Source organism: Amphiura filiformis, chromosome 4 (genome assembly GCF_039555335.1).
Source record: "Amphiura filiformis chromosome 4, Afil_fr2py, whole genome shotgun sequence".
NCBI lineage: Eukaryota > Metazoa > Echinodermata > Ophiuroidea > Amphilepidida > Amphiuridae > Amphiura > Amphiura filiformis.
In genome coordinates, this window is record NC_092631.1 from 27,801,476 (window position 1) to 27,828,775 (window position 27,300).

At 38.2% G+C, this 27,300-nt stretch overlaps 1 protein-coding gene across 1 annotated transcript; it reads right to left on the bottom strand.

Moving 5' to 3' along the window:
- Nucleotides 1-1,965: 1,965 nt before the first annotated feature.
- Nucleotides 1,966-21,988, bottom strand: LOC140149542 (uncharacterized). Its single transcript, XM_072171621.1, has 16 exons — nucleotides 21,845-21,988; nucleotides 21,481-21,608; nucleotides 20,495-20,798; nucleotides 19,637-19,936; nucleotides 18,790-18,849; nucleotides 14,995-15,030; nucleotides 11,352-11,504; nucleotides 9,773-10,051; nucleotides 9,375-9,641; nucleotides 7,893-7,937; nucleotides 7,199-7,254; nucleotides 6,850-6,909; nucleotides 5,122-5,319; nucleotides 3,728-3,861; nucleotides 2,371-2,424; nucleotides 1,966-1,969 (listed from the first exon to the last, which is right to left on the bottom strand). Exons 1-16 carry the CDS (start codon nucleotides 21,942-21,944, stop codon nucleotides 1,966-1,968), a joined length of 2,178 nt encoding a protein of 725 aa, XP_072027722.1. The 5' UTR covers nucleotides 21,945-21,988.
- Nucleotides 21,989-27,300: the final 5,312 nt, after the last annotated feature.

A 27,300-nucleotide genomic window follows, 5' to 3' on the forward strand; every position in this document is an offset into this window, starting at 1 on the left:
CATTTGATTTGACGAAGGTCCAGTTTTAAAAGTGACAAACTAGCCTATTCAAAACTCCACAGACTAGACATCTGGTTTGAGAGTGGTGATGGCTAATTTATGCGTTTGGCTTTAATTTAAAACAAAAGGAACAAAAGAAAATTGAAACAAAAGAACTGACAAATAAAATGAAAGCTTTGAAAAGTACAGAGAAGTAAAAACTGAAATAAAAACTGCTTTAAATAACGCTTCATTGGAGAAAGTGTGTTGTCTCTTTGTTTCGCTTGTTGGAATCTTTTTGCGCCTTGTATAGGCCAGTTTGTCACTTTTAAAACTGGACCTTCGTCTATTCAAATGCTTGTAACTTTACTTCTTGAGGTCACATTGGATTCAATGTGGTGTCATAATGTGCAGGATTAGATAGTGCATCTATTAAAAAACAAATTTTCCCCGATATTGTTCAATTTTAAAATTGTGATTATTTTTCCAACTGTAAGGATACTTTATTGGCGCAGTATATTTTGTCGTCTTTGTCTTTCTTCATATGGTGATCGACATCACCCGATAGATTTAAAAAGAAAGGTGTAGTAAATATTGCTGGAGTAATGATGTAATCTGAATAATTATAGCAATGGGTTTACACTAATTTTAATGCATTACCATGCACTAGACGTTACACCGTTCCCCTGCATTGTACATAGATTATCAAACATGGATAAAGACCTGTATGTTAATTCTATATGCTGATCACTCGCACCTGCAAGATTTGTGTCTTTGAAAAGAGCGGCATCATCGTAGTCTGAAGTCGGGCATATTCAAATTTTAGTTTTCTACATGATTGTATAAGGCATTTGCAAAGCTACATATTCAGCTGATATAGCAGAAAACCTCATAAATATTGAACAGTTATAGTTCCAAATATATAAACAGTTGAACTGTTTCCGAAACAAAAGATAGCAAAAGAAATTATTTCCCGAGTTGAGCTGTATCTGAAAATCAATATTTCCGACTTGCGACTGATTTATCTTCATCATATCACAAATGGTCTCATTTCCATAGCATAGTTCATTATCCAACAATCACAGCACAAAATTTGACTTCAAGTTGCCGAGTATAAGTTTGTGTACCCAAATTTTCAAAGGTCATTATATGAATGTACAAACATATTGGTGTTAAAGAACCATGTCCTGACCGATGAGCATAATTTAGATTATATAGTACATGACGATTAATGTGCCATATCGAGGTCATTTCCAATCGTGCTTACAAGCTCTTACACTGGTGGCTGCTTACTGAAGATATTCTTAGAGATGAACATACTGGGTGAGAATAATGCTTCCTGCGATTCTTGGAATATCTGACGTGTTTGAGATACGATATCTGTAATATAAAATTACCAAAAATTGTTATTTCGTTTGAAGGAATATAAAGTATGTCGTGGAGGTTAAAGTGATTACCAACAGGGGCGTCAAGCTACTCTATCTTCAACTTAATCCTACAGGGCATCGATTCTTTCGGTAATAGTCCCGACTTCATTTACATACCTTCTGTTTCCTGCTTGCATTCACCTTTCACTGGTGGCTTGATACCCGGGGGGGGCACTCACATGTTAAGGTGGTACGGGTATGTGCGGCGGTCAAGGGTCCCTTTTTCAGGCTCTCCTGCAGTTCCTTAAGCCCCACATTTGAATCTAATCCAGTTCTTTGAGCCTCAAACTCTGACAATTGCAGCTCTTTAAGCTCAAATTTGGAAAAAATTTGGAAATTTTAGCTCAACAGCCTATAATTTGGCCCAAATTTCAGTTCTTCAAGCCCCTATTTTGCCCGAAAATCAGTTCTCAGTTCCCAAAGTTCGCCGCTCCGCGCCGCACACCCCTACCAAAATCTAAGTTGAGTGCCCCCCCCGGGGCTTGATATCTGAGGAGAATGATCAAACATTTCCAGTACTTAAACATTCCAATTTTTATTAACATACTAGCATGAAAGTTCATCTGTGTTGGTAGACTTCATAATTGGAAATTTAAACTTATGATCTCAACACAAAATTAAGACGTACCTCAAATTTTCGGCCACAACTTTGACCTTCATCTGGAGACTGGCAACCCAAGTTTTGGATCAGTGACCTTTTGGACACTTGACCCCGAGACCCAAGTTACCAAGAGTGTACGACCGGGTTTTGGGGTCACTGATCCCAAACTTGGGTTGCCAGTCTCCAGATGAAGGTCAAAGTTGTGACCGAAAATTTGAGGTACGTCTTAATTTTGTGTTGAGATCAAAAGTTTAAATTTCCAATAATTTTCATTAACATGTTTGAATCATCATAGAATAAATTATCAAGTATTTTAAAACTCGCAGGTGGTGAACATTAAAAGCACCGAAAGACAAGTTATACCTGGTAGATGGTCTACTTCTTTCTCCGTGTTTTTCATTGTTGGTGCTCCTTTCTCTACTAACATGAAAATAAGTATATCAGATATAATAATATTATGACGCTATTTTCTTAAGAACTATTTCATAGAATTACTTTTATTATGCAACTATTTGTTCCGATTTACTTCAAGACATGTTCCCCTACTAGAGATGGGTACGATTACACTGATAACGCGTACAACGATTTCGGTAAAAGAAGTCGCGTAGTATTAATGGTCCATTTTCTGCATCAAAATTGAGATTTGGTATCAGAAGAAAGCACATATTTATCTCATTATCCAAGTGAAATGTAACGCCCGATATATTTTTGTTTAAATGTTGTGAATCTGAAATAGAAAACAGAACATAAAAATTAAGGGCACGCCTCTTTAAATTGGAACAAATAGTTTCATACGAAAAGTAGTTTTAAGAAATAGTTCTAAAGAAAATAACGCCATTACTAAAGTAATAAACACTGTCTTGTAGAATCGTTGGATATACTAGGCACTTCCTTTTTTACCCTCTTTTCTCGCTGTGGTACTAAAGCTTTAAGGGGTGGGCTAGATCATGAAAAACGAATTAGAGTTTTTCTTCACCAGGTCGAGCAGCTGGATATCTAAAATGTATAATATTTCTTAATATCAAGCCAACCTTTGCGTGTTTTTTTTGTTGGCATTGTGGCCTTTTTATCTTTATGGCCATGTTACCATGGTTACGGGTTAGAAGAGATGGTAACTCTTTCATGGTATTGTGGCAGCGTTTGCACCCAGTTGGTCCAATAACATTATTACATAATTTTAATGTATATTTTCCGCGATCCCGTGGCTGATATGGTCGTCGAATTTCTGATGCGTGTCTTTGATGTATGACGATGACAAATATAATCTGTAGCGTCGTGTAGCAATAATTTCTACACTATATATTCCGTATGTTCTAATTCGATAGCCAGTAGACGAACCATTGCGAAAAACTCTATTCGCCGCAGAAGTGACCATATAACAGGAATAACTCAATTTGCTCAAGGGGCCCTTTTGGAAAACGGCAGATTCTGAATCTACATACCCTCCTCTAATACTTGAAGCAAAAATGCCATTATACGCGACTTCATGGTTTTACTGGATCTTCAATGATCTCTATCCTCGGCTATAAGCTACTATATGATCTATCGACACGACCGAGTCGGTTTTCTGCGATTGTCTTCATGTTTTGCGGACGCTTTGTTCGATTGTATCATATGCTTGCTGTGGAGATTCAAAAGACGATACTCTAGCACTTTTATACATCATCAGTATAAATAAAGAATAATCATCATGATTGTAATTTTTATTATTTGTATGTACCTGATCTTTTTTGCCTTCTTGACCTCTGTCAGTTCTCTTATGATCACCGCATCTAATGTGTCATCTGTCGAGCAATTGAGTGCCTTTTTCAAATATTCCTCCGCAGAGTCTAGCTGCTGCAACCGATGACATGCCTAGATAAATTTCCAATAAAATCGAGTCAGAATGTCACATGTTATACCTATTGAATGGCCATATGTAATCTTGAACTGTTAAGGTTGTATTTTGGCCATACATATAATCCTGGAAATCAGCGTTGAAAATTGCTTGAAAAAAACCCTGGTAACATATGATCATGATACGGGTATTATTGCCTATTATTCTAACACATTCAAACGAAACCAGAAGCATGTGATAGAGTTTATACCATGTATACGTTTAAAGATACAGCCTGTCTTAAAAAAAGTTGTGCAAGTAAAAAGCGCCCTCTTTGGCAATTAGAAAATACCGTTGTGACATAATGCTTACATCAACGTCACGGGCGTTTGTTCTATTCAATTTACTTGTTCCAATTTCGAGATATGTTTATTTAACAACGAAAGGGTAAAATCACAATTGTGCCACTTTTACTAGGGAAGAGAGCTGTACATGTAAATCAATGATAGCTGATGTTGATGCGTCGGGTGATGCGTCTAATGCACTCCCCCTTTCGGGGCGCATGCATTAGACGCATCAACATCAGCACGTGGGCATTATTTTATCTAATATCTCTCCCAACAAGTAATACGCTTTCATTTACCTATAACATGTATAAGTGCACAAGATTTGTTTGTCTTTTAACATGTCTTAAACAGTATTTACCATGATAAAATCATTGACACGCACATGCAGAACAGCAGAATGTGAAATCCATTTTTACAGCAGAATGTGAAATATTTATTTATCTTTTAATCTCTTTAAAGTGGAAAAAGAGAATCATCATTCCTGCATCATGATAAAACAGTAAAAACAGTCAAAAATTTTGTGTATTGTGTAATTGATGCATTCTTTCGGATTTCACGAAGGAACTCTTGATAAACTTGATGCTATCACTGTTACATGTAAAGCCCTCTTCCCTAGTGGAAGTGGCACAATTGTGATTTTACCCTTTCGTCTTTAACTAAACATATCTCGAGATTAAAACAAGCAAATTGAACAGAACAAACGGCATTTGAGAACTAAGACTACACCATGGACGTTGATGTAAACATTATTTCACAACGGTATTTTCTAATTGCCAGAGAGGGCGCTTTTCACTTGCACAATTTTTTTTGAGACAGGCTGTGAGGCCACCTTAATAGGGTTCTTCAGATATTGTGGTTCATGCAACGTATTTCTGAGAAATAAACAACAAATAGGTACTTCTCCAATATATTCCGATTTTGTTGATCGGGTTATATGGGTATGTAACTTACTACACCGTGTCTAAACAATGTCTTAGCATCAAGCGGGTTTATTTGTAGTGATATGCCGCTGTTAATTAACGCCTTTCCAGGATCTTGTAACCTAAGAAAGCACTCTGCAATATTTGAATAAATTTTCGGAATCATGTCGTCTTTTTTCTGGATATCTTTGGTAGATGAAGGCTGAATTGTATCCAATAGTTGTAATGCCTATATTGGAATGAAAGACAGACAAATACGTATTTTAATTAAATTGAAATATTGTCGAGCATGATATCGTGAAACCAGCAGTTCGTTGCAGTCTACAATCACAATACGCGTCACCTCCAAAGTGGGAGTGCCCCCCGGATTTCAGCACAAATCAAAGCTCCCATTGGGCGCCCATTCCCCGGGCCCATTCCTTTCTTAAAGGAATTTTTATTAATATAAGCACAGATCGGCGTCAAAGCAACAGTCGGTCGTGGAGAAAGTAGCATGGAATTGATATTCATATATACAGGGGGCGCTCTGATCTTGATGCAATGGCATTTCATTAAAAAGGTTGTATAAGATATCATTGCATCCGAAAAGATCACAATGTTGCCGTGTATATGGATATCAATGTCATGTTACTTTCTCGACGATCGACCGTTGTCTTGACGCCGATCTGTACTTAACATTTTTAAATGTCCTTGGGTACACCTACATACCACACTGGTAAATACGGATCAGCTCCTACAGGCTGTAGTAGGATCGACAAGGCATAAATTCCACTCCGAATGTTCCGCAGGAGATTAGAGATCTCTTTTTTTTAAAATAATTATAAATATCCTATATATTAACTTGCTTAAGGGCTCTGGTATGAAAGTTAGCACAGTATTTGTTGTGGGACATGGAGAGCACATCAAACATATCAAATTACATTCTGAATACGAAGAATGACCTTCTGATATCAAATAATTTTGATCTTTTGAAATTCGCGATATAATACAAATTTTATGGCAATTAATTATTTATGACATTTAACAGTCCTCGAAGTAAAATTTATAAATCTAATGATACTTACTTAAAGTTTATGTAGCTGGGAGGAAAAGCCGACTATCATTTGAAGATGTAGATTTTTTTCTTTTTTCACCAAAACGCGTAAAAAATTAAGGTCTTTTTCGGGAATAAATGTGTATCTTCAATACGAAATGTTAAATTTTTCAAATGATCGTCGGCATTTCTACCCAGCTACATACGCGTTAAGTACACGTCATTAGATTTATAAATTTTACTTCTAGGACTTTTAAATATGAAAAATAACAAAAATAAATTTTTTTAATGATTTGCCAAAAATTTGTATTTGTATTTCAAAAAATCAAAATTATGTTATATCAGAAGGACATTCCCCGTATTCAGAATACAATTTGATATGTCTGATGTGCTCTCATGTCCCACAAAAAATACTGTGCAAACGTTGTTACCAGAGCCCTTAATAATATGATAAATGTCGTATAGACGAATCCAACGAGCCAAGTGTGGATTAAAGCCGCTTAAAAATCGATGTTATGTTGTATTGTTTTGGAAACTTTCATCATTCTATTGTCTACGTGTAACACGGGTGATGAAATACAGTTTAAAATCCCCGCCAAGGACGCATCATTTCATATTTTAGGTGGAATATACCCGACGGGGACCCAGCTATGGCTGCCACTGAGGTGTAGGAATGCGTGAAATTGGATTCGTCTATAAATTAACTTGCTTGAAGAAGTTACTTACATTATCGTATTGCTCCTTAGCCAAGCCTACGTTTCCTTTTAAAATAGTGTTAAGAGCTTTCTGTATGTGAAACAAAGAGTAAAATGTCAATTGATGGGTACACTGCAAACAATTATCACTGAGCTAAAAAGGGAACACAGCAACAAAATGAGTGAATAGAACTCGATGGTGATTAACCTGTACTCAAATTGAGTAAAATATAATCAATCTTGAGTTCCATTTGACTCATTTTGTTGTTCAGTTCCCTTTTTACTCAACATTGAGTAATGTTTACTAATTTTATTTAGAGTTAATGGTTTGTGAAAACCAGACAAAATTATGAAAGAAAACAACATAGAATAAAGCAAACCTCCTTTAGACGAGTGGCTTTCAGAAGCGTTGCAGTAATTTGCTGTTGGTTTACTCCTGAAACAAAATGAATGCGTCAAATAAGTAAATATGTAAGATTATATACAAATACAAATATACAATATGCAAATTCAAAAGCTACAAATAGCAAGATATATAACTAATTGTAAAACAACGTGCGCCCGGAATTTAAATTCAAAAGAAGCAAGAACTCTTTGATGCAAATCATCAGTGGAGGGCGTCAATAATATTATATTCTTTATTGTATTGTGATACAACTACTTACATTATTTTCAATTGTGTACCAGAACAGTTTACAGTCAAGGACAATTATTAATGCACAATAGTGCAACATAATGTCCTTAGCGCTTTATAGAAGATACTTTAATTGATAAATTATAAATCAAAAGGGGTGTTTTAGAAAGTATAACAATAAAAAGAAAGGTATAGTGATCCCGTATAAACTTTGACCTTGGCAATCTTGAATTGTCCAGGGGTGACAATTCTACTCTACCATAATACCCTTTAGTAGCACGTATTTGCTCCCCATGACATTCCTTTGTTATTAGGACTGTACTTTAAATATCGCAACACATCTTTGCAAATTGCAACCAAATCCACATTAATGCTCTAGACATGCATGCTAGATCGTATAAGTAACAGTTAAGTTATTGTTGCTCGTTTCATTTACCTACCTTCTGTTTCCTGATTGACTTCCATTTTCTTGGTTGGCTTTGTATCTGTGGAAAATGTTTAATTTAATAAATGGTTGGATTCATTATTTATAAGGATTCGGACACTTTAAGTATTAGATGATGTCACCATCGACAACAATGCTACACAGCGCACAATAAGGCAGTTACGGCCCGCTATCCCTAAGGACCGCTATCTCTAAGGTTCGCTACACTAACGTGTATATCAAATTGGGATCAAATATTCGCTGTTTCTAATAAACAGTGATAAAGAAAAGGCTTCGCTATACCTAAAAAACGATCCGCTGTGGTAAAAGTTTGGTCGTTAAGAACTTCGTCACAGTTGGAGGGGAACAGCATCCAACAGGGCTGATTGATCATTAAGTATAATTCTCCATCCAGATTTCATAACTAAATATTTTCCAAATGGGGCAATCAAGCTTGATGTAAAAGGGAGAGCCGCAGTTTACAAGGCCCAGATTCGTAGTGTTATTGAGTATGCTTCACTGTGCTGGATGAGTGCCTCAACCACCACCCTGAAGCTCCTTGACTCCATACAGATATGACAGCGCAAAGCATCGAGGATTATTGGTGTAGACGAGCAGCAAGCAAGAATGGATCTTAACATCCCCTCACAGACGACAGGTGGCTGTTGCATCTGTGCTCTACAAGATGCACACCAGCTTAGCTCAGCTTGTGCCCTACAGACTTTAAAGCATTCCATTGCTGCTCAAGCCTTACGTGATCAGACGAGCCACTTGCAATGCCAAGTCATGCACTGAGTGAGCCAGTCTCAAGAACCTTGTCAACCGGCAGAACTTTCGTCCATTTTGCAGTCCATGTTTGGAATAGAATCTCAGACTGTGTAGTTGGAGAGATCACTGATTATGGGACTCAATCCTTCAAAAGCCGTGTACATCAACACCTTCCGGGATTATGATTTAACAGAGGGTTCTTGCCACTCCCCAAAGCTGCTGTGAAACATTGATTGGCCCACAAGGAGTACTAATATAGTGCCCTGTTGCCTATTTAAAGGAGGATTTCGTGATCCTAGCATCCTCTTTTTATGACATTTTTCAGTATATATCCACGAAAAAAGCCTATTCCCCAAATGTCAGTTGATTCCGATTTTGCGTTTGCGAGTTATGCATGATTATGTGTATTACACTGCTCCATAGACAATGCGTTGTAATTTCGTTCTGGTGCACCAGAACGAAATTCAAATTTCACGATATCTTTGCAAAACGAATTAATCTGCAAGAAATATTTTGTACATAGACATTATGTAGCCAGAGGTTTCCAGTGATATAAAAATCTCAACTTTTTTTGAGAAAAGTGGGGGGGATGAGGCTGTGGATCACGAAATGCCCCTTTAAGTGCTTGACATGGTCATTCCTATTGGGCTATAATTGTTCAATTTGCATTTTATATAAAAAACATCCCTGCCTGTTACGCCTATAATTATCACATCGCAAAGATACTCACCAGCGCCAGATTTATTATAGGTGATGTTACCGGCAAAGTCGTGTTCTTCTTGGTATTCTTGTGCCAGAGGTGAATTTCGTGTGTTTAATTCACATTTAATAGCCTGGACATGCCCAGATGACTCTCCGTGACCAGTGACAGCGCTGATTTTGAAATTGAGACACGGGTTTTGATTAAACTTGTTCTTGATGTTGCAACACATGTTGTGAACACGGCACAGAAGGCAAAGCATACCCTCACCTTCAACGTAGACCAGCCACCACATTCCTGAAAAATATAAACACCCAAAAAACTAAAAATATTATCATGAAAAAGATCATGTGAGTATAACAAATATAATTATAGACATTTAAAATTGTTACAAAGCAAGTATAAAAAGCTCAATCGAATAAATTTACCGGTTTTCTCGCAGAATGACGTTTTCTCAGCTGTTATCCACGTGTGCTTGAACATGTCTGGACTACGTTTCTTCTTAGTGGGATCTTCTCCAGACGTTCCTGGCTTTAGATGACGAATTCGTTCCTTCTCCGTGTCTGGTATGTCTGAGCATGTCGTTGAACAAGTGTAAAAGCTGTGGAGCCGATTATCTTCAAAAGCAGAAGAAAAATATTCTTCCAAAAGCTTAATGGCCTCCCCAGTTGATAAAGGCTTTGGCAATGGGTGGGTACTTGCTGAATCTAAATGTGAAGCAAAGTTTGAGCTTGTCATGGAAACAGTTTCACTGAAATTTCAGTGATTCAAGACAAGTGGTTCATTAGGGGCTGTGCAATAATTATGAGCCCCCCGGGGGGGGTAAAATTTCCAAATGGCTCGCCAAAATTTCGGCCCGCCAAAAATCGCTTGCCCCCCCCCCTCTCGGCCCGCCAAAAAATCTTTGCCCCCCCCTTTGAACATGCCAAATGTTTGGGATCCCAATTTGCAAACTTTAAATGGTCTATATGTATGTTGCGAGCGCAGCAAGCAGGAAAATTTGCATATTTAAGCGTTTCCGTACTGTTTTCCTAAGCCTTTTTAGAGCGTATTATTAAAAATGCGCCCGTGAATGTGTGCCAAAAATCGCTTGCCCCCCCTCGGCTTGCCAAAAATTGCTTGCCCCCCCTTTCGGCTCGCCAAATATTTCTTGCCCCCCCCCCCAATTTTACCCTCCCTACAGGGCTCATAATTATTGCACAGCCCCTTACATATTTTAAGAAATGAGGTACATTCTAGCGGTACCTCTTTTCTTATCATAAATAACGTACCGCTTGTCTTGAGTCACTGAAATTCCAGTGTAGTAACTGGATTCCTTGCCCCTCTAATATACATTAACTTTTGTTACCAGTGTGTTATCATTTTTTGAGAAAAATGCAAAAATAGTCACAAATTTATCAAGGGATGTAGTACCACCTTCCTTAACATTAGAACTACTGATCCATATTATATAACACGGACTACGAAGGGGGCCTTAATTTTGAATTCAAATCATCATGCAGCGTTATATTTGGTACTGACCTCTATCCAGTAGTACCAAAGTAAGTACAAACATTTCCCATATAATATCAATATGACGTCATAATATGAGCGCACCCTTACAAAATTGTGAAATTCTGACTATGTACAAAAGTATGGGCAAAACTAATTCTACAATCCTACTAACAATTCTACAAAAATGCAACTTTCACCGAATTTTCTCCTAAATATAAATGGAAATGGGAACAAGTAAAAATTCAATATCTCTTGTAATAATTGTACATGGATTTTACTGTAGAAACCAACCCGTCCCTCTCCAAAATGTCATTTCTGATGGTTGGACGAACCCCCGGGTAAGGTACTGTTGGGGTAAAAATTGTATCACTAAAACGATCGCAAAGGATGGATCTACAATTAGTTTAAGTCGTTTGGGCGTAAAGATGCGCATTTCTTTTAATGACGGATGAAAATCATACGGGTACACCCCGACATTTCTAGGTTTAGCGGTTTGTTAGTTTATAAACTCACCTTTATTTTGACGTGAGTAATCCTGAGGACCTTCGTGAGTCCAGCTTGAAGAAGAAGATTTATTCGTATACGTAGGTAACGGAGCAGCCACGTGCGTGCTTTCTGCAGGTTTGTCTGAATCAGGCCAAGTTCCCGACGAATCAGTGTCTGAAACTATTAAAATGTGTTCAACATATTTGTAAAGACTTGTAAAGAGATGAACCTATCCAATAAAGTGTATGTAGTATGTATTATAAATATTTTAGGTAGATATGATAAATATAATGTAGACCAAACATTATAGACTACTATAGTCTGTATCACACCTTCAGTCAGCGGCACTAGCTTTGAAGTTCAGCGTGTGCTACGTTAGCTTAGCATTGTTTCTTGCGTGTACATATGCGACACTTTGATCGCGTGCGTAAAAGTCATGTACATGCACCAAGTAAAGCTAAACTAACGTAGAATACGCTGAACTTCAAAGCTAGTGCCGCTGACTGGAGGTTTAGATTGTGATTAATCTATGTCGTCTTTACTTCAACTAGTCTCCATTGTCTGCGAGCTCAACCATATGGTTAAACAGGAAGATGTTTGACATTGGGGTGCCGAGACCATAGGCGTAGATCCGGGGGGGGGATTCATCCCCAATATTTTGCCAGGGGATGTTCCATACAATCATCCCCCAATGTTGACACTTGAATAAGGGTTTCTGACCAAATTAACCTCATTAAGCCCATTTCAGCCCCAAAAGTGCAAATTTTTGCTCGCTTCACGCGCATTTCCAACCCCATTCCCCCCAATGTCAAAAAGAAATCTACGCCACTGGCCGAGACCGACGATACCGATATTATTGTTGGGTGAAGGTTATTCGAACCCTCTTACCCAAAGTATCGATGAGCTGGGCCTTCAGGCCTCTCGGACCTTCCGGTTTCTAAGCTCATAAAGAGTGCCAGTTCTTTTACTGAATACTCAGTATGTTTTTATGTTTGTAAACAATAGCAGAAGCGGCTACGAGAAGCAGCAAAGTGTCGACAATTAACGGAGGATTACATGACCAGTAGAGAAAAAACAAATTGTTTAGATTTTAAAAAGCAGTTTAAAAGTTAAATCAACCCTTAAAGCTACGTAAACAATTCATTTGAAAGCTTCATCTGCAGAAAGAGGTCAGTAACGATTTTATTATTTCAGAAATGTCATATGCTTCTCTATGAACAGAAAATCAGTATGAACAACTCTGGATTTTCAGCAGTAACAAAGATTATAACAATTATTGAACATACTCGTATGATGATGATAATGAATTTAAATTTGTGAAATATGACTAACCGATGATATGATATCTTGGATGGGCATGAATGACATGAATAGTTTGTCCATAACTACTTTAATATAACAATTTTACCTTCATATCACATCGCCCATTCGCCGTCCCTTCGAGTTGAATAAACGAATGATTGCGTAGAGTAAAGCCGCGTTTGAACATGTTTTAGTATAGCCTTCTCTCTTCAACTCCAATAATGCCACAATTCTATTAATTCTACTAAGCGGAATAGTGTACTAGAAAATTCGAGACCGATCTCGAATCCTTATTTAATGATTTGGATTTGATGGACACTGGTAACTGGTAACACTTGTTGGATGATGTCAATATGTATACTAATGAAAGGCCTATCCATGACAATGCTACACAGGCGATTGAGTAACCAGACTAGTCGTCCGAGAAGCGAAATTAAGAACTTTGTCCTGGTTGAGTTCGGTTGAAGGGAAAACATATCCAAAATACCCTAATTTATCATTAATTATGATACTCTACGCCGAGATTTCACGTAAATATTTTCCAATTGGTAATCAACCCACGTGTGGGGGTTACGCATACATGTTTGTGTAAACGGTCGCACCGCGTGGAGACACACTTGGGTCCTGATAGGACCAGGCTGTGTATAACCTCATCGCGAAAATACCATATCTTCTTCTTACCCAACATCGCCATAGTACCACAGCGAGAAAAGGGCAAAGTAGTCTTAACATTTACCCCTGAGCCCTGACACTTCTGCAAATACGCTACTTATAACCTATTACTATAGGTATTAATTATACCACATTACATATATACCATATCGATGGTATTACTAATGTTATTACATTATGGTATATATTTTGCCAAGGTGTCACATTGCATATCATATACTATACATAAGGTCAGATCTATTGCAAAAACAAGTTTATCTCTGTTCGAAGAGAATAATTATTACATTACAAGTTGACACTTGTTGCAATTTTTTATGCGTATTTCTCTTGAAAAAGGAGAAATTGTGTAGGTAAAGTTCAGCCTCGTACGTGTTCTTCACCCGTTTGAAGCGTACGTGTTCTCCTCCCGTTTGGCTGATGACGTAGGTAAATGAAGCAGACACTATATTCGCTGTCGTAGTGCACGTTACAATATGACCGTTGCTAGGCCAACTGGATCACGCTTTCTTTGTTACGAACCACTGATCGAAATGATCACAACACAAAGCCTATGGCATATCAAAATTCGGAACAGGTGTATGAGCCCAGGCTTGGAGCAGTAACCAATGGTTACTAACGTGCACTACGACAGCGAATTATGCTCTCATCATACAATCACAATCACTTTGACAAGTTTGACATTAGCAACAATGAGTACTATCATTTACCATAACAATGCTGCATAACAATATGCACACTATTGTTCTCATTTCGCAAACAAAGTTTACCCAGTATTGTTACTATGCGTTTGCTTTGTAATATTTCATCCAACTGAAACTATAATAACTACATGAGTTTGTGGACTTAACACGGTTTATATGCTAGTCTCAGATGAAATTCTAAGCTCAAATTATTTATTTATTTTTTAGGCATAATATTTCTCATGATATTGATATATATATGAATTGTAATATCACAATTTACTAATATATAAAAAAGAAGCGGCTGATTTTATCCATATGTTTAAAAACCATTAAATTTGTAATACCTTTTAGAGTTTTTTTTTCTGTGAACAACAACAGTATACGTTCTGTCCATTGAGAGCGTTTATAGTCCCTTTTCTCAAAGCGGGCACATCTCATTTCATGACGTCACCGTTTTTCTAGGCCAAATCTGTCTCGTTCGAAGGAACTCACCGCTTAAGTTGGTTTTTGCGGAATATCATTTTTAAACGTCTTATGTTCTCAAAAGAGGAGTCATTTTCATTGTCCTTATAATATTAGCTTGCCAATGATATGATGTTGTTTTTGCAATAGACCTGCCATTTCACTTTAAGGTTATTACATTGACATTCATATGAGTGAGATAGTCAAGATATCATTTACATTGCAGGCAAACGTTTTAAGTATAACCTATAATAATATTTAAAAAATATTATTATAGGTTATACTTCATAACGTAAACTAAATTTAGTAGGCTACACCTCATAAATTGTGGTCTGTGCTGCAGCAGCTTAAAATTCAAACAAACTCTTGAAAATTCATTTAATTAATGTGTTTGCTTGTTGCTTGTTTGAATATTTCACACAATATTTTCTTGCATACACCTAGTTTTGTTTTTGCTCGGAGTTCCTTATGGATTTGTTAAAGTTAAGAACGATCTATCAACCAACTACTTTTATGATTAGTCGATCATCATTCTTGACAATTAAACCTACCTTTGTCGGATTTCTTCACCTTTTGCTTCTCTGGTTCTGTATTTAATAAGCAAAATACAACAAACACATGAATCAGTTAATCGGTAGTGTCATTTGCATAGCCTTATGAGGACAACCCATGTCGTACCATGGACATGTCTTACCCACCACGAAATAACTCGTCTACTCAAAGTAAATTTCCCCATGCACTTAGGTAGGGACAACCTTCATAACTGGGGGACAACTCGTTTCGTAATATAAGTAATTATGATATCAGAACAACGAAGCACCAATGGCCAATAAAATGGTTGGACCCAAACCAATAGTTATTGTCCAGTCAGAAGACATCCATATGATTGAAGGCTTGAAGAGTGAGACCAGTATCAGAGATATCACCAACAACAAACTCCAGGAGGTTCTTCCATCTGTGAACAACAGAGTGAATGAAGCTCCTAACGTGTATGTCCTCGAGTCGTGAGTGCATAATCTATTATAGATGCACTGATAGGCCAGTATATTTGTACTCAATGTTTCCTTCTCCATTGGATAGAACTCAAACTGTGAATGAAAGGACTGACTACAATTAAAGCCATGTTATAACATTTGCTGAGGAGCACGCCCTCACTGATTTAAAAAATTCATTTTCTTACATGATTATATTGTACTTTATTAAACCAATATACCCTGCAAAAATCAAGACTCTAGGTGCTGTAGTTTTGTCAAAATCTGACATTTTGAATACAACGCCGGAACCGGCGTTTTATTATTACGATGGAATTATTAGTCGAACACTACGTACACGGCGTGCGGGACGGTGATCTACACAACAAAGGGTCGTACCATAACATGACCGAAGGAGTGGTACGTATTGGCGACATATGCGCTGGTAGTAAATTCCAATTTTCTTTGCTTTGCCGTAGTTGTTCGGCTCAAAAATAAAAGGGGATATATCTGACAGTAAAAACTAACATTTTATGGCAAAGAAATGGTAATATATTTTGTATGAAAATGTTATAATATGGCTTTAAGCCATGACTTCATCAACACAAATAATTTCGAGTGTTTTCTTTTCGATGTTTGCTGAGAATGTGCTGAAGCATTCATCTAATACGAGGAAGTATACTCGTATACACTGGCCCCATCCAGTATCTGTTCAGCTCTAGTGGAGACAGCCGAAATGTGTCACACAAGCTTTCTGTCGATGGTTTCATCTAATATTTCAAGGTCGTCCTTTACCGCTATTATTGGTGACACTCACCAACATACAGATCGAATTTACAAGGGGTCAGCTTTCTGGATATTGATAGTGCTTTTTACTTTGTTAGGTCAAAGGTGACTTCCCATTTGTTTTTCATATCCCTATTGTGACTCGCCGCATTGTCGATACAGATGCTCCCTCAGGTCCGTATGCACAAAACCGGGTCTATAATAGCTAGACCTGGTCTGAGTGGAATTTAGTCCCAGGAAAAATGACATTTTACAAGTTATTTTGCATTATTTTTGAACTTTGCATTTAAATCTTTAGAATTTGCAAGCTACTCTAGGTAGGAAATAACGGTAAAGGACCATTTCTGATGGAACTAAATTCCACTTAGACCAGGTCTAACTTTAGACCCAGTCTAACTCTATTATGCATACGGACCTTAGTGTGATCATAATAGACCCATATAGGATTGCGTCATTCAGTATATACATGTGCAATTCATTCTAACAATACGCCAGCAAGTTCATCTATGAATACGGAGAACATATGTCAGTGGACTTCGGGTATATATATAAATGCGCATATATAAATGCGCACGTGACATCTACAAGTCGCCATACCGTGTTCAACGATGTAAGGTACCCGGATGTGCACAAATTCCACACGCAAAAGTATAGGCAAAAATGACAGTTTACAAGGAAAATTAGTTTTGCAAAATAGTGGCATTGATTGCAAAGGGCAAAATAATTTGACCCGAAACATAAACTCTTTATTTGGATTTTCCATTACGGAAAAAAAATTATGACGGAAAAGCTAGATATAGCTGATTTAAAAAGTTATATTTCATTATTTCCGTGCTAAATGGGCGTGGCAATTGGCCATATTGATGACGAAATGTGATTCATACTGGCATTAAGGTCAGAACTGGGTAGCTGCCGATGATGTTATTTGATAATGTTTGCACGTAGGGAACTTAGGGGCTGTCATTTTCTTCGGAAGGAAGGGGTCATGGATTTATTTATTTGGGAGTCAAGATAAGTAGCCCCCCGTAGCGCCGCCAATGAACATAACTCTGACCCTAATTTTAACTCTAATTATAACGTAAATTGAAGAAACTATAACTTTAGCCCTTTTCGGTATAATGACCCTCTCAAACTAAATAGGCTAGATGTCCCCGCCCGACCTCCTCAATTCTAACTTCCTCATTCGCTCGCAAATGGACAAAAAACAAATTCAAAATGTGTTTTTAAGCACCTTTTCGTGTCCCCCATGCTAAATCGGTAATCTGTACACCCTTTGTCACCCTTTGACGTACAATTTAGAGTATAAACACGTAGATGACTGTACATGATCTAATCATCCCGGCTGGAAGATGTTGAGCAAGACTCGTACACTATACATCACGCTCATACGTTATATGACAATATGACGTACAGTCACGTATGTATTAATGCATGGTTTGAGGTTTATTCAACTAGTAAGTTAGATCTCGTCATGCACATTATTATCATGGTATATTGTAATTGTATACGTCAATTTTGTTCAGTTTGATTCAACCGGCTTATAAAGTTTTACTTTACACGGAAGGGGAAAGTTAGCAAAAAAACAATTAATTTATGAGTGTAAAAGGGGGGGGGGTAGGGTTATGGGCCGAAGGGGGGGGGGGCAAATACTATTTATAAAATTATAAGTAAGGCGAGAAAGAGAGAAACCCTGTTCTACGGGCGAACGGACCTTTCAAGTAGGGTCGGTCGGTCGGTTGGTATTTAAAAAAAAAATTAAATAACCCAAAATAATTTCAATTTGAGAAAATACAAACAAAAAAATTGTCCTGAAATTTCCGAAATTTGGGGTCGGCATTCATTTGTACAGGAAAATTTGTTTCCCAATTTGTTCAAAATAGAACAGGGTTTTCGTTTTTCGTCGCATAAATAGATAAATAAATAAATAAATTAATTAATTAATTAATAAATTATGAAATAAAGAAATAAATAAATAAATAAATAAAAATAAATAAATAAACATTAGTTATGTTTGTACATGGGGGTGCTGTGTAATAATCATGATCCTTTGATATCCATGATTTATCCTTGCAAATTTATAGCATCGAACCTCCAGCCAATGTTCCTTGTCAGTGCTAGCCACGAAACAAGGTCACAACTGTAGCCACTCCTTCAATGGTCGCCATTTCAGTGATTGACAGTGATGTAATGCAAATATGGCGCTGGCCATCTGGTCACGTGCGCATTTATAAATGCGCATTTATATATACAACCGAAGTCTACTGTATGTGGACCGCGTATTGCTCCTTGGGGTACTGAATCATTGATGGGGATGTTTCCGACATGTCTGATGATTGACACGACGGAAAACTTTGAATGCCACCTGTATGTGGACAACGTACTAGTAACTCATCCACCCAGATCAACTCACTCCCTAGGAACAACTCACACAAAACCTCATGCACTTGCGGACAACTCACCACTTATTCTGTCCACCCTCCGAACTGGTAACTATACCATTGTCGTTAAATGTCGCATTATGTTATAAGGTAAATATACCATAATGTAGTATAAGATTGGCGCATTTTGATACAATTATTATTAACGTACCTGACCCGTTTAGAGTTTGTGTCTTCCGTTTTGAAGCTTTCTTGGAGACAGTTGGTATATCTATATAAATTAACGACAAATGATTCAAAGGTTATTCTGGTTAACTTTTATGCGGCATGAATAAAGGTTTTTCAACGATACAAATAACTGCTGCAGCTGCACGCAACAACCAGACGTCTCTGAAATCGCGGCTTCTCATCATTACGATAATTAAATTACAACATAATTATTACAATTTACAAGAGAAACATTGAAAGACAAAAATTCTCCTTAACAATGAAACGTTATTGTACTTCTGAATCAACCTTTTGAATGTTTTCCTGTTTCTTCTTTAACTTGGGTTACTTTTTCAGTGGATAATATACACAATTAATCCTTTGTACTTCCAAGAGACCCATTTTGTGACTTGTGACTCGAGGTAAAAAATGAAACATGTGACTCGAGTAATATTCAGCGGTTTGAGTCATTTGGATCGAGCTAAACAACAGGCCAAAAGTCTTTACTTGTCCTGCATTTTTTGAGAATCGATATTTAACCCTCTCTGGGGTGGTGGTGGTGGTGGTGGTGGTGGTGGTGGCAGCGACGTAGCCACCGGGGGAGGGGAAATTGCCCCCACAGACAATTTTAGGGATAAAATGGGGACGGCAAAGAGTAGGGTGTCATTGAAATGACAAAAAATGTCACAAAAAAATTAAAAATTTACAAATGGGGACGAAATTTGGCTTTGCCTCCCCACATTAACATCCTGCCTACGCCACTGGGTTTTGGGAATGCTCGTAATAAAAGAGCTTGTAAGTATATAATCATGTTAAGAAGAAAGAGAATAACAACAATAAACATGCTTTACCTTGTCCTTGATCAGCAGGATTTTGGAATGAAATCTTCGCCGCAACACTTTGCAGGTTCCTTTTAACGGCACTCGTGTGGTTCTCTCGGTCTTGACTGAGTTCTTGTAACTTCTCACATTTTTCCTGAATCTCTTTTTTGATTTTGTCGATTTCTTTATCAGCATCAGCAACCGATTCTCTTGCCTGCGTTAGGAACTGGACTAGCGACGTGGGTACCGGTGGACGATCTATTGGTTTGCTTGTCTCAGCCTCAGTTGTTGCTTCGGCGCTCTGGGTAGCAACCGCTTGCTTTCCTGTGTCTGTAGAGACAAGATATCATATTATCAGATAATATCACATAAATATGTGCAATATAAATTATGAGCCCAAACGGCGTGCCACCTGCTTGTCCTCTCGGCCTACCAAAAAAAATCTTTGCTCCCACCTTGCACATGCCAAATATTTTGGTTGCCAATTTGCAAACCTTAAATAGCGTCGCAAGCAGGACATTTTGCATATTTGAACGTTTCTATAGTGTTTTCCTTTTTAGAGCATACTATTTAAAAGGTGCCCGTAAATCTGTGCGGACAATCGCTTGCCCCCCCCCCCTTTGATCTGCCAAAAATTGCTCCCTGGTTTGCCACCCCCCCCCCCATTTTACCCATCATTACTTATCATTCTTTAGCACCCTTATATGAGTTCATTTGAAGTTGAAGTGTGATCCGTGAATTACATTTCAGTTTAAATATGCAAATCAGGTTGCTATATTTTACGATATGCAAATGAATTTACAGAAAGTTTAAATATTCAAATCAGGTTGCTATATTTTACGATATGCAAATGAATTTACAGAAAGTATAAAATAAAGAAATATTTACCTTTGGGGAAGTATTTGAGTCCTTTTTTATACTCTTTCTCTTCAATGTCAACACTGATATCAAACTTCTTGCAGAGACGCTTGGCAAAATGTTTCTCATTGATCACCATAGTTTTCAGCATGTCCTTAACTTTCTGGCTCTTGTTATACATTTTCCAAAGGTTTTGTAGAGCTTCTCTTGAATCATAGCGGACGACAAACACGATGCATGGCCCTGGGGTAGATCCAAAGAATATCTGCATCAATGTTCCTCCTCCTACTTCAGCAAAGCCTTGTAACAGGCCAGTGATCAGTGTAATAGGAGACTGGATTGTTTATAAAAGGGATAAAGCACATTGTATTATTGTAGGGGTAGTGATGGGTGTAACCTAAAGCACTGACCATCCCATCCTTGACCGAGAGGTATCGTCTGCCATCTGGATGCCCGAACTGTTCTGAATCTTAGGATGCTTTAAGTTTAGATCATGTATAGTGCACACCCCCACCGCACTTGTTAGGTGTGTATCTCTAAGCTGCTGTGAACCACTGATTGGCCCATTTGGGTGTCCTTTATCATGTTTATAGTGCCTGTACAAGTTCTTGTTCTGTGTCACTCATCATGGACTATTGTTCACTCTACATGTAGCATTTTATTTAAAAAAAAAATATATATATCATTATTATGTACAACTTGGGTGTTTATCTTGCTATTACCTACACAATGGAAAAGAAATTAAAACAGAGGCCTTCCAGAAAAAAGTATATAGAATGAATTTCTGTGTTCTCACAATTCTTAAAGACAAACTGAAAAACAAATGTGAAAATTGTTTGCAAATTATATTAATTGACAATCCTATTTTAACGGATTTTGCAAGTTGAGTTCTGAAAATATTCAGGATGTGGTCTGCCATAGACAATGCGCATTATTTTGCCTTGTGTGAACAACACAGGGCGTCCTGAATGGAAACATGTGACAACATAGGTCAACTATAATTATCCATTATTTACCTTTATTTCAAATCTAGGCGCATCTATTGTGTCTGCTTCCTCGTGTAACGTTTTAACAAGTTGCTGCATCTCTTTGGCCTTTTTGGTTCCTTTTTCTATATCAAAAATACACGCTCTGATTTCCAGATCTAGAGAGAAACAGTAAAGATTTCAGCTTTTCAAAAGCACCAACTGGTAGTTTTGACTTTTGACAACAATAACAATAATAATAATAATAATAATAATAATAATAATAATAATAATAATAATAATAATAATAATAATAATAATAATAATAATAATAATAATAATAATAATAATAATAATAATAATAATAATAATAATAATAATAATAATAATAGTTATAATGTGACAATTAACTTACCGAAATACTTGGCTTCATCCTCGGTCTTATTATTCCCTTTATCCAGTGTAGGATTGCTGCTATCACTACTAACGGTACCACTTGTCAACGTCGCAGCCATTTTGGCTATATAATAGGCCTACACAATTGTAAAAAAATAACGTTTATAACGACATAAACTAGGCTCATATAGGCCTATAATCAAATACTATAAAGTATAGACCTAAACTACTTGCCTATATAATTCGCTTAGTAACTTCCCTTACTATACTCCAGAGTCTCTGAAACGGTGGTCTCCGCCTTGAAAATGTCCGTATTAAAATACTGGCAGGTAGAGTAAATTAAAGTAGCATTTCATATAGGTTTAGTTTTATCTTTCTTTCCTCCCTAATAATTCATTCATTCCAAATTTTGCCCGCTCTTTTTGCTTTCCCAATCTTTATCACAATAATGTAAATTTGTAATGGCGCTTCGCTTGTAGTCTCTCAACTGTAATTTGTTCCAAGGAACAAAGGTCGCGAATACTATTAACCATAGCGCTGTGAGTTATTGTCAATTTCAAGTTTTAATGAATTACACTTTACATATCATTAATGATCAGACTTTATATAATAATGATAATCGGTGCCTTTTCATAAAATTTGTATATTAATTGGTTTTCAGATTTGTCTTTGTTTTATAATTCAATTCTCATGGAACTGTTTTATTTATGCTAATACAAATATCATTACTATACACGGGGAATATCCTTGCTCATGCAATAACAAAGACTGGATACAAACGTGCATGTGTACATACTAGAGAGATTGCGATTTTCCAAACGTAGACGTAGGACGTACGTTTTTACGTACGTTAACACGTACGTTTTACGTAGCTATGTATTGCAGTGAAGCCACATACTTTACCAAAGCTCGTGTTGTGGCGCTATGTCCTATAGACGAATCTAAATTCACGCATTCCTACACCTGACTAGCAGCCTTTAGTTGGGTAGCCGTCGGCTACAATGCACTCAAAATGTGAAATGATTCGGCCTTGGCGGAAATTTTAAACTGCATTCCATCACCCGTTTTACACCTTCCGCGAAAACACAGGCAGACAAAAGAATAACACAATACAGTTCTGTGTTGATATGCGATTTCAGCTATGTTAGCGCTAGCGTCATAATGTATCTTAGGCTGGCAACACCGTGTTTACATTGCTGTGATAATATACGTGACGAGAGTCAATACCGGTAGTTTTGGTTTGGTTATTTAAAGTGGTTATAAATCCCTTTATAAAACCCTTTCTCAAGCCCAAGGAAATAACACATGATGTCCAGAAGTGGACTCCACCTAAGGATGCAGAAGAATTCTGAAAAATCGACGGGTGAAGAGTACAGAACGTACGCAAAGTGTGAGCACTGTAGCTAAAAATAGACTAAAAACTTTTATGTCAAAATTTTCGCCGCTCGGAACAGTGCACCAAATTCACGCCAAAATTCCCAATTTCATCCAGAGGGCGCTGTTTAGATACCAGCTAGTACCGGACACGATTGAAAACAAAAATCAAAATGAACTCGTTTCACGCACCAGTAATGAACTGGGACAGTCCAGACCTCCCAAAAGAATTTAAGAGATTCAAGCAGCACTGTCTTTTCACATTCAAAGGCCCACTGGCAGATAAACCAGAGCTACGTCAAGTCAATTATTTGATGACATACATGGGTGATAAAGGCAGAGAGGTCTACAGCACATTTGAATGGAAGCCAGCAGTTCCAGCGGATGAAGCAAATAACATTGCAGCCCAACCTGCTGAGGATGCCACGCTTGATGGAGTGTTTGGTAAATTTGAAGCATATGTTGCACCAAAGAAAAACGAAATCAGAGCAACGGTAACATTCAATAACAGATATCAACAGTCTACAGAGAAATTTGACAATTTCGTAACAGACTTGAAAATTCTTGTCAAAGCATGCGGGTACCAGGAAGAAGACCGAATGATCCGGGACGCCATAGTATTACGTGCTAGGGAAACGGTGGTCAGAGAAAATGCCTGGACAAAGGAGATGAGCTGACACTAACTAAAGCAATTCAGATTGGTCAAAACCAAGAAACAGCCAAAGAAAGCATGAAAGCGATGTCTCAAAAAGCTGAAACAAATCTCCACGCAATCAAGAAGACACAGAGAAGTCATAACCACGGTGCAAAGCCAAAGAATGGATCCGACAGAGGTTCAGACAAGAAGAAACAGATGTCGGACAAGACATTCCAGTGCAAGAAGTGCGGCAGAAGGCATAAACCAAGGTCATGTCCTGCATGGGGAACAACTTGTAAATCCTGTGGACAGAAAAATCACTGGCTGACTCATTGCCCTTCAGCGAAGAAAGTCGACCAAATCGGCACAGCTGAAAGCACATATGAGCCTGAAGAGTTCTTCGTAGATGCGCTAGTCACAGAAGACAGCGATGAAGAAGAGTGGATTTTACCAATGAAGATCAACAATATCACAGTACCGTTCAAACTGGATACTGGGGCTGGATGCAATGTTCTACCAATAGGTGAATATAAAAGACTAAAACCCAGACCAGAAATGAAGAGGACTGATGTGAAGGTTAAAGGGATTACTGGAGCACGCATACCCATAATTGGTGTTTGCATGGCACAAGTAACATACAAATCAGGAACAGTACTATTACCATTCCACATCTCAAAGGAGGGTGGAAGACACAATAGGTATCAACCAGTGTTAGGATTGAAAGCCTGTAAGAAGCTAGAGTTGGTCAAAGCTATCTGGAACATAGAAGCTTTAGGTGGACCATCAGTCACAAGATACAAGATCCTTCAAGAAGAATTTGGAGATGTGTTCGAAGGCCTCGGATGTCTACCGGGTGAACACAAGATCAACGCAGACAAAGAAGTGATCCCCGTGAAGAATGCCTGTCGGAAGGTTCCATTTCCGGTCAGAGAGAAGTTGAAAGCACAACTCGACAAAATGGAACAAATGCAAGTCATTGCCAAGATAGATGAACCAACTGATTGGGTTCATGCAATGGTAACAGTGGTCAAGAAAGATGGCAACCTAAGAATATGCCTTGACCCCAGAGACTTGAACAAAGCAGTCAAGAGAGAAGATTTCAAGTTACCATCAAGAGAAGAGATGATGGCACAGTTTGCAGATGCCAAATATTTCTCTAAATTAGACGCCTACTCAGGATTCTGGCAGATCAAGTTGGACGAAGAAAGCTCCAAGTTGTGTACATTCATCACTCCGTTTGCCAGATATAGGTTTCTGAGGCTCCCGTTTGGAATCTCAATGGCTCCTGAAGCATTCCATCGCAAGATCCACTGTCTGTTTGAAGACCTTGATGGAGTTGACACCATGATGGATGATTTCATCGTGTGGGGTGCTACAAGAGAGGAGCATGATGAACGTCTACGGAAAGTGTTGGAGAAATGCAGAAGTGTAAACCTGAAGTTAAATCTTGACAAATGCCAGTTCGGAGTCAATGAGCTGACATACCTAGGAGACGTCCTTAGCGACAAAGGAATTAAACCTGATCCTAAGAAGACTCAAGCAATCCACGATATGCCACGTCCAGAGTGCAAAGGCGATATTCAGAGATTTCTGGGTATGATTAATTATCAAGCCAAATTCATACCAGATGTATCAGCCAAGGCAGCTCCACTTAGAGCACTGCAAGAGAATCAGAATGAGTGGTTATGGGGTCCTGAGCAAGAGTCGGCATGGAACGACCTGAGAACAACACTGACTACAAGTCCAGTCTTGAAGTTCTACGATCCGAAGAAACCAACAAAGATCTCCGCTGATGCTTCACAGAACGGCTTGGGCGCAGTCTTACTTCAGCAAGATTCAGATGGTTGGAGTCCTGTAGCCTACGCATCGAAAGCGATGACAGATGCCGAGACTCGCTACGCTCAAATAGAAAAAGAGTGTCTTGCGCTGACAAATGCATGTGAAAGATTTCACCAGTTTGTACATGGTATGACATTTGTGGCAGAAACTGATCACAAACCGCTAGTCTCAATCTTCAAGAAGCCACTAGCAGATAGTCCGCTACGCCTACAGAGAATGCGCATAAGACTCCAGAAGTATGACTTCAACCTGATATACACACCAGGAAAGGAACTGTTCACCGCGGATGCGTTATCAAGAGCATTTGATCAGTCAGAGTCCGCAAAGAAAGATCCATCGCTGGAAGAAGAGGTAGAAGCATATGTAAATGCTATCATGACAACATTGCCAGTAGCTACTACAAGAATGGAGGAGATTAAGGAAGAAACCCTGAAAGATCCTATTCTTACAAAGCTAACCAATGTAATCCTGACTGGTTGGCCAGACGAAAGAAGACAATGTCCACCAGAATGCAGAGAGTACTGGAACTACAGAGAAGAGTTATCAGTAGTCCAAGGCATCATCTTCAAGGGTGATAGGATAGTAGTACCCTCAAGTATGCACAACGCCATGTTGGAACAGATCCACAAAGGGCACTTAGGAATTGAAAAGTGCAAGCGTCGTGCAAGGGATGTACTTTATTGGCCCAGAATCAACTCAGACATTGAAGCTATGGTACAAAGTTGCCCAGCATGCATTGGAAACCAAAGAAAACAGCAAGCTGAACCAATGAAACCACACAAGGTACCAGATCGACCGTGGGAGAAAGTTGGGGTGGACCTTTTCACAATAGATGGAAGAGATTATGTTGCTATGGTAGACTACTATTCACAGTACATAGAAATCAGCACCTTGACAAGCAACACCACCAGCAAAGCTGTAATCAATGCCATGAAGTCAAATTTTGCAAGACATGGGACACCTATGGAAGTGATTAGCGACAACGGACCACAATTTACAAGCCAAGAATTTGTAGATTTCAAGAAAGTGTGGGACTTTAAGCACACAACGTCAAGTCCACACTACCCAGCATCAAATGGCCAGGCAGAGAATGCAGTAAAACAAATGAAGTCCATGATCAGAAAGGTGACTGCAAGTAAAGAAGACATTTACCTTGCATTACAGATCTATAGAAGCACACCACTAGAGCATGGAAAGTCACCAGCAGAACTTTTGTTCAATAGGCGCATTAGATCTAACCTGCCAATAGCCAAAGTCCTATTAGGCACACTAACAAAGTCTTCAAATTCAACGAAGAAGATGAAAAATGAGTTGAAACGAAGACAGAAAGCAAACTATGATAAGAAAACTGCTTTCTTAGCTCCACTGAAAGTGGGAGATACTGTAAGAGTACAGAAAATGGACAAGCCTACTACTAACAATCCACTTTGGTCACAGAAAGGTGTAATCTTGGAAGTCCTTCCAAATAGATCCTACAAAGTGAAGACTACAACTGGTGAAGTTTACAGAAGAAATCGGCGTCATCTGATGAAAACAACAGAGTCAACACTTCCTGAAGAGTCAGATGAGGAACCAGCTGCAAACCAGCAACCAAGTCAAGCTACAAATCAACAGCCAAGTCAAGC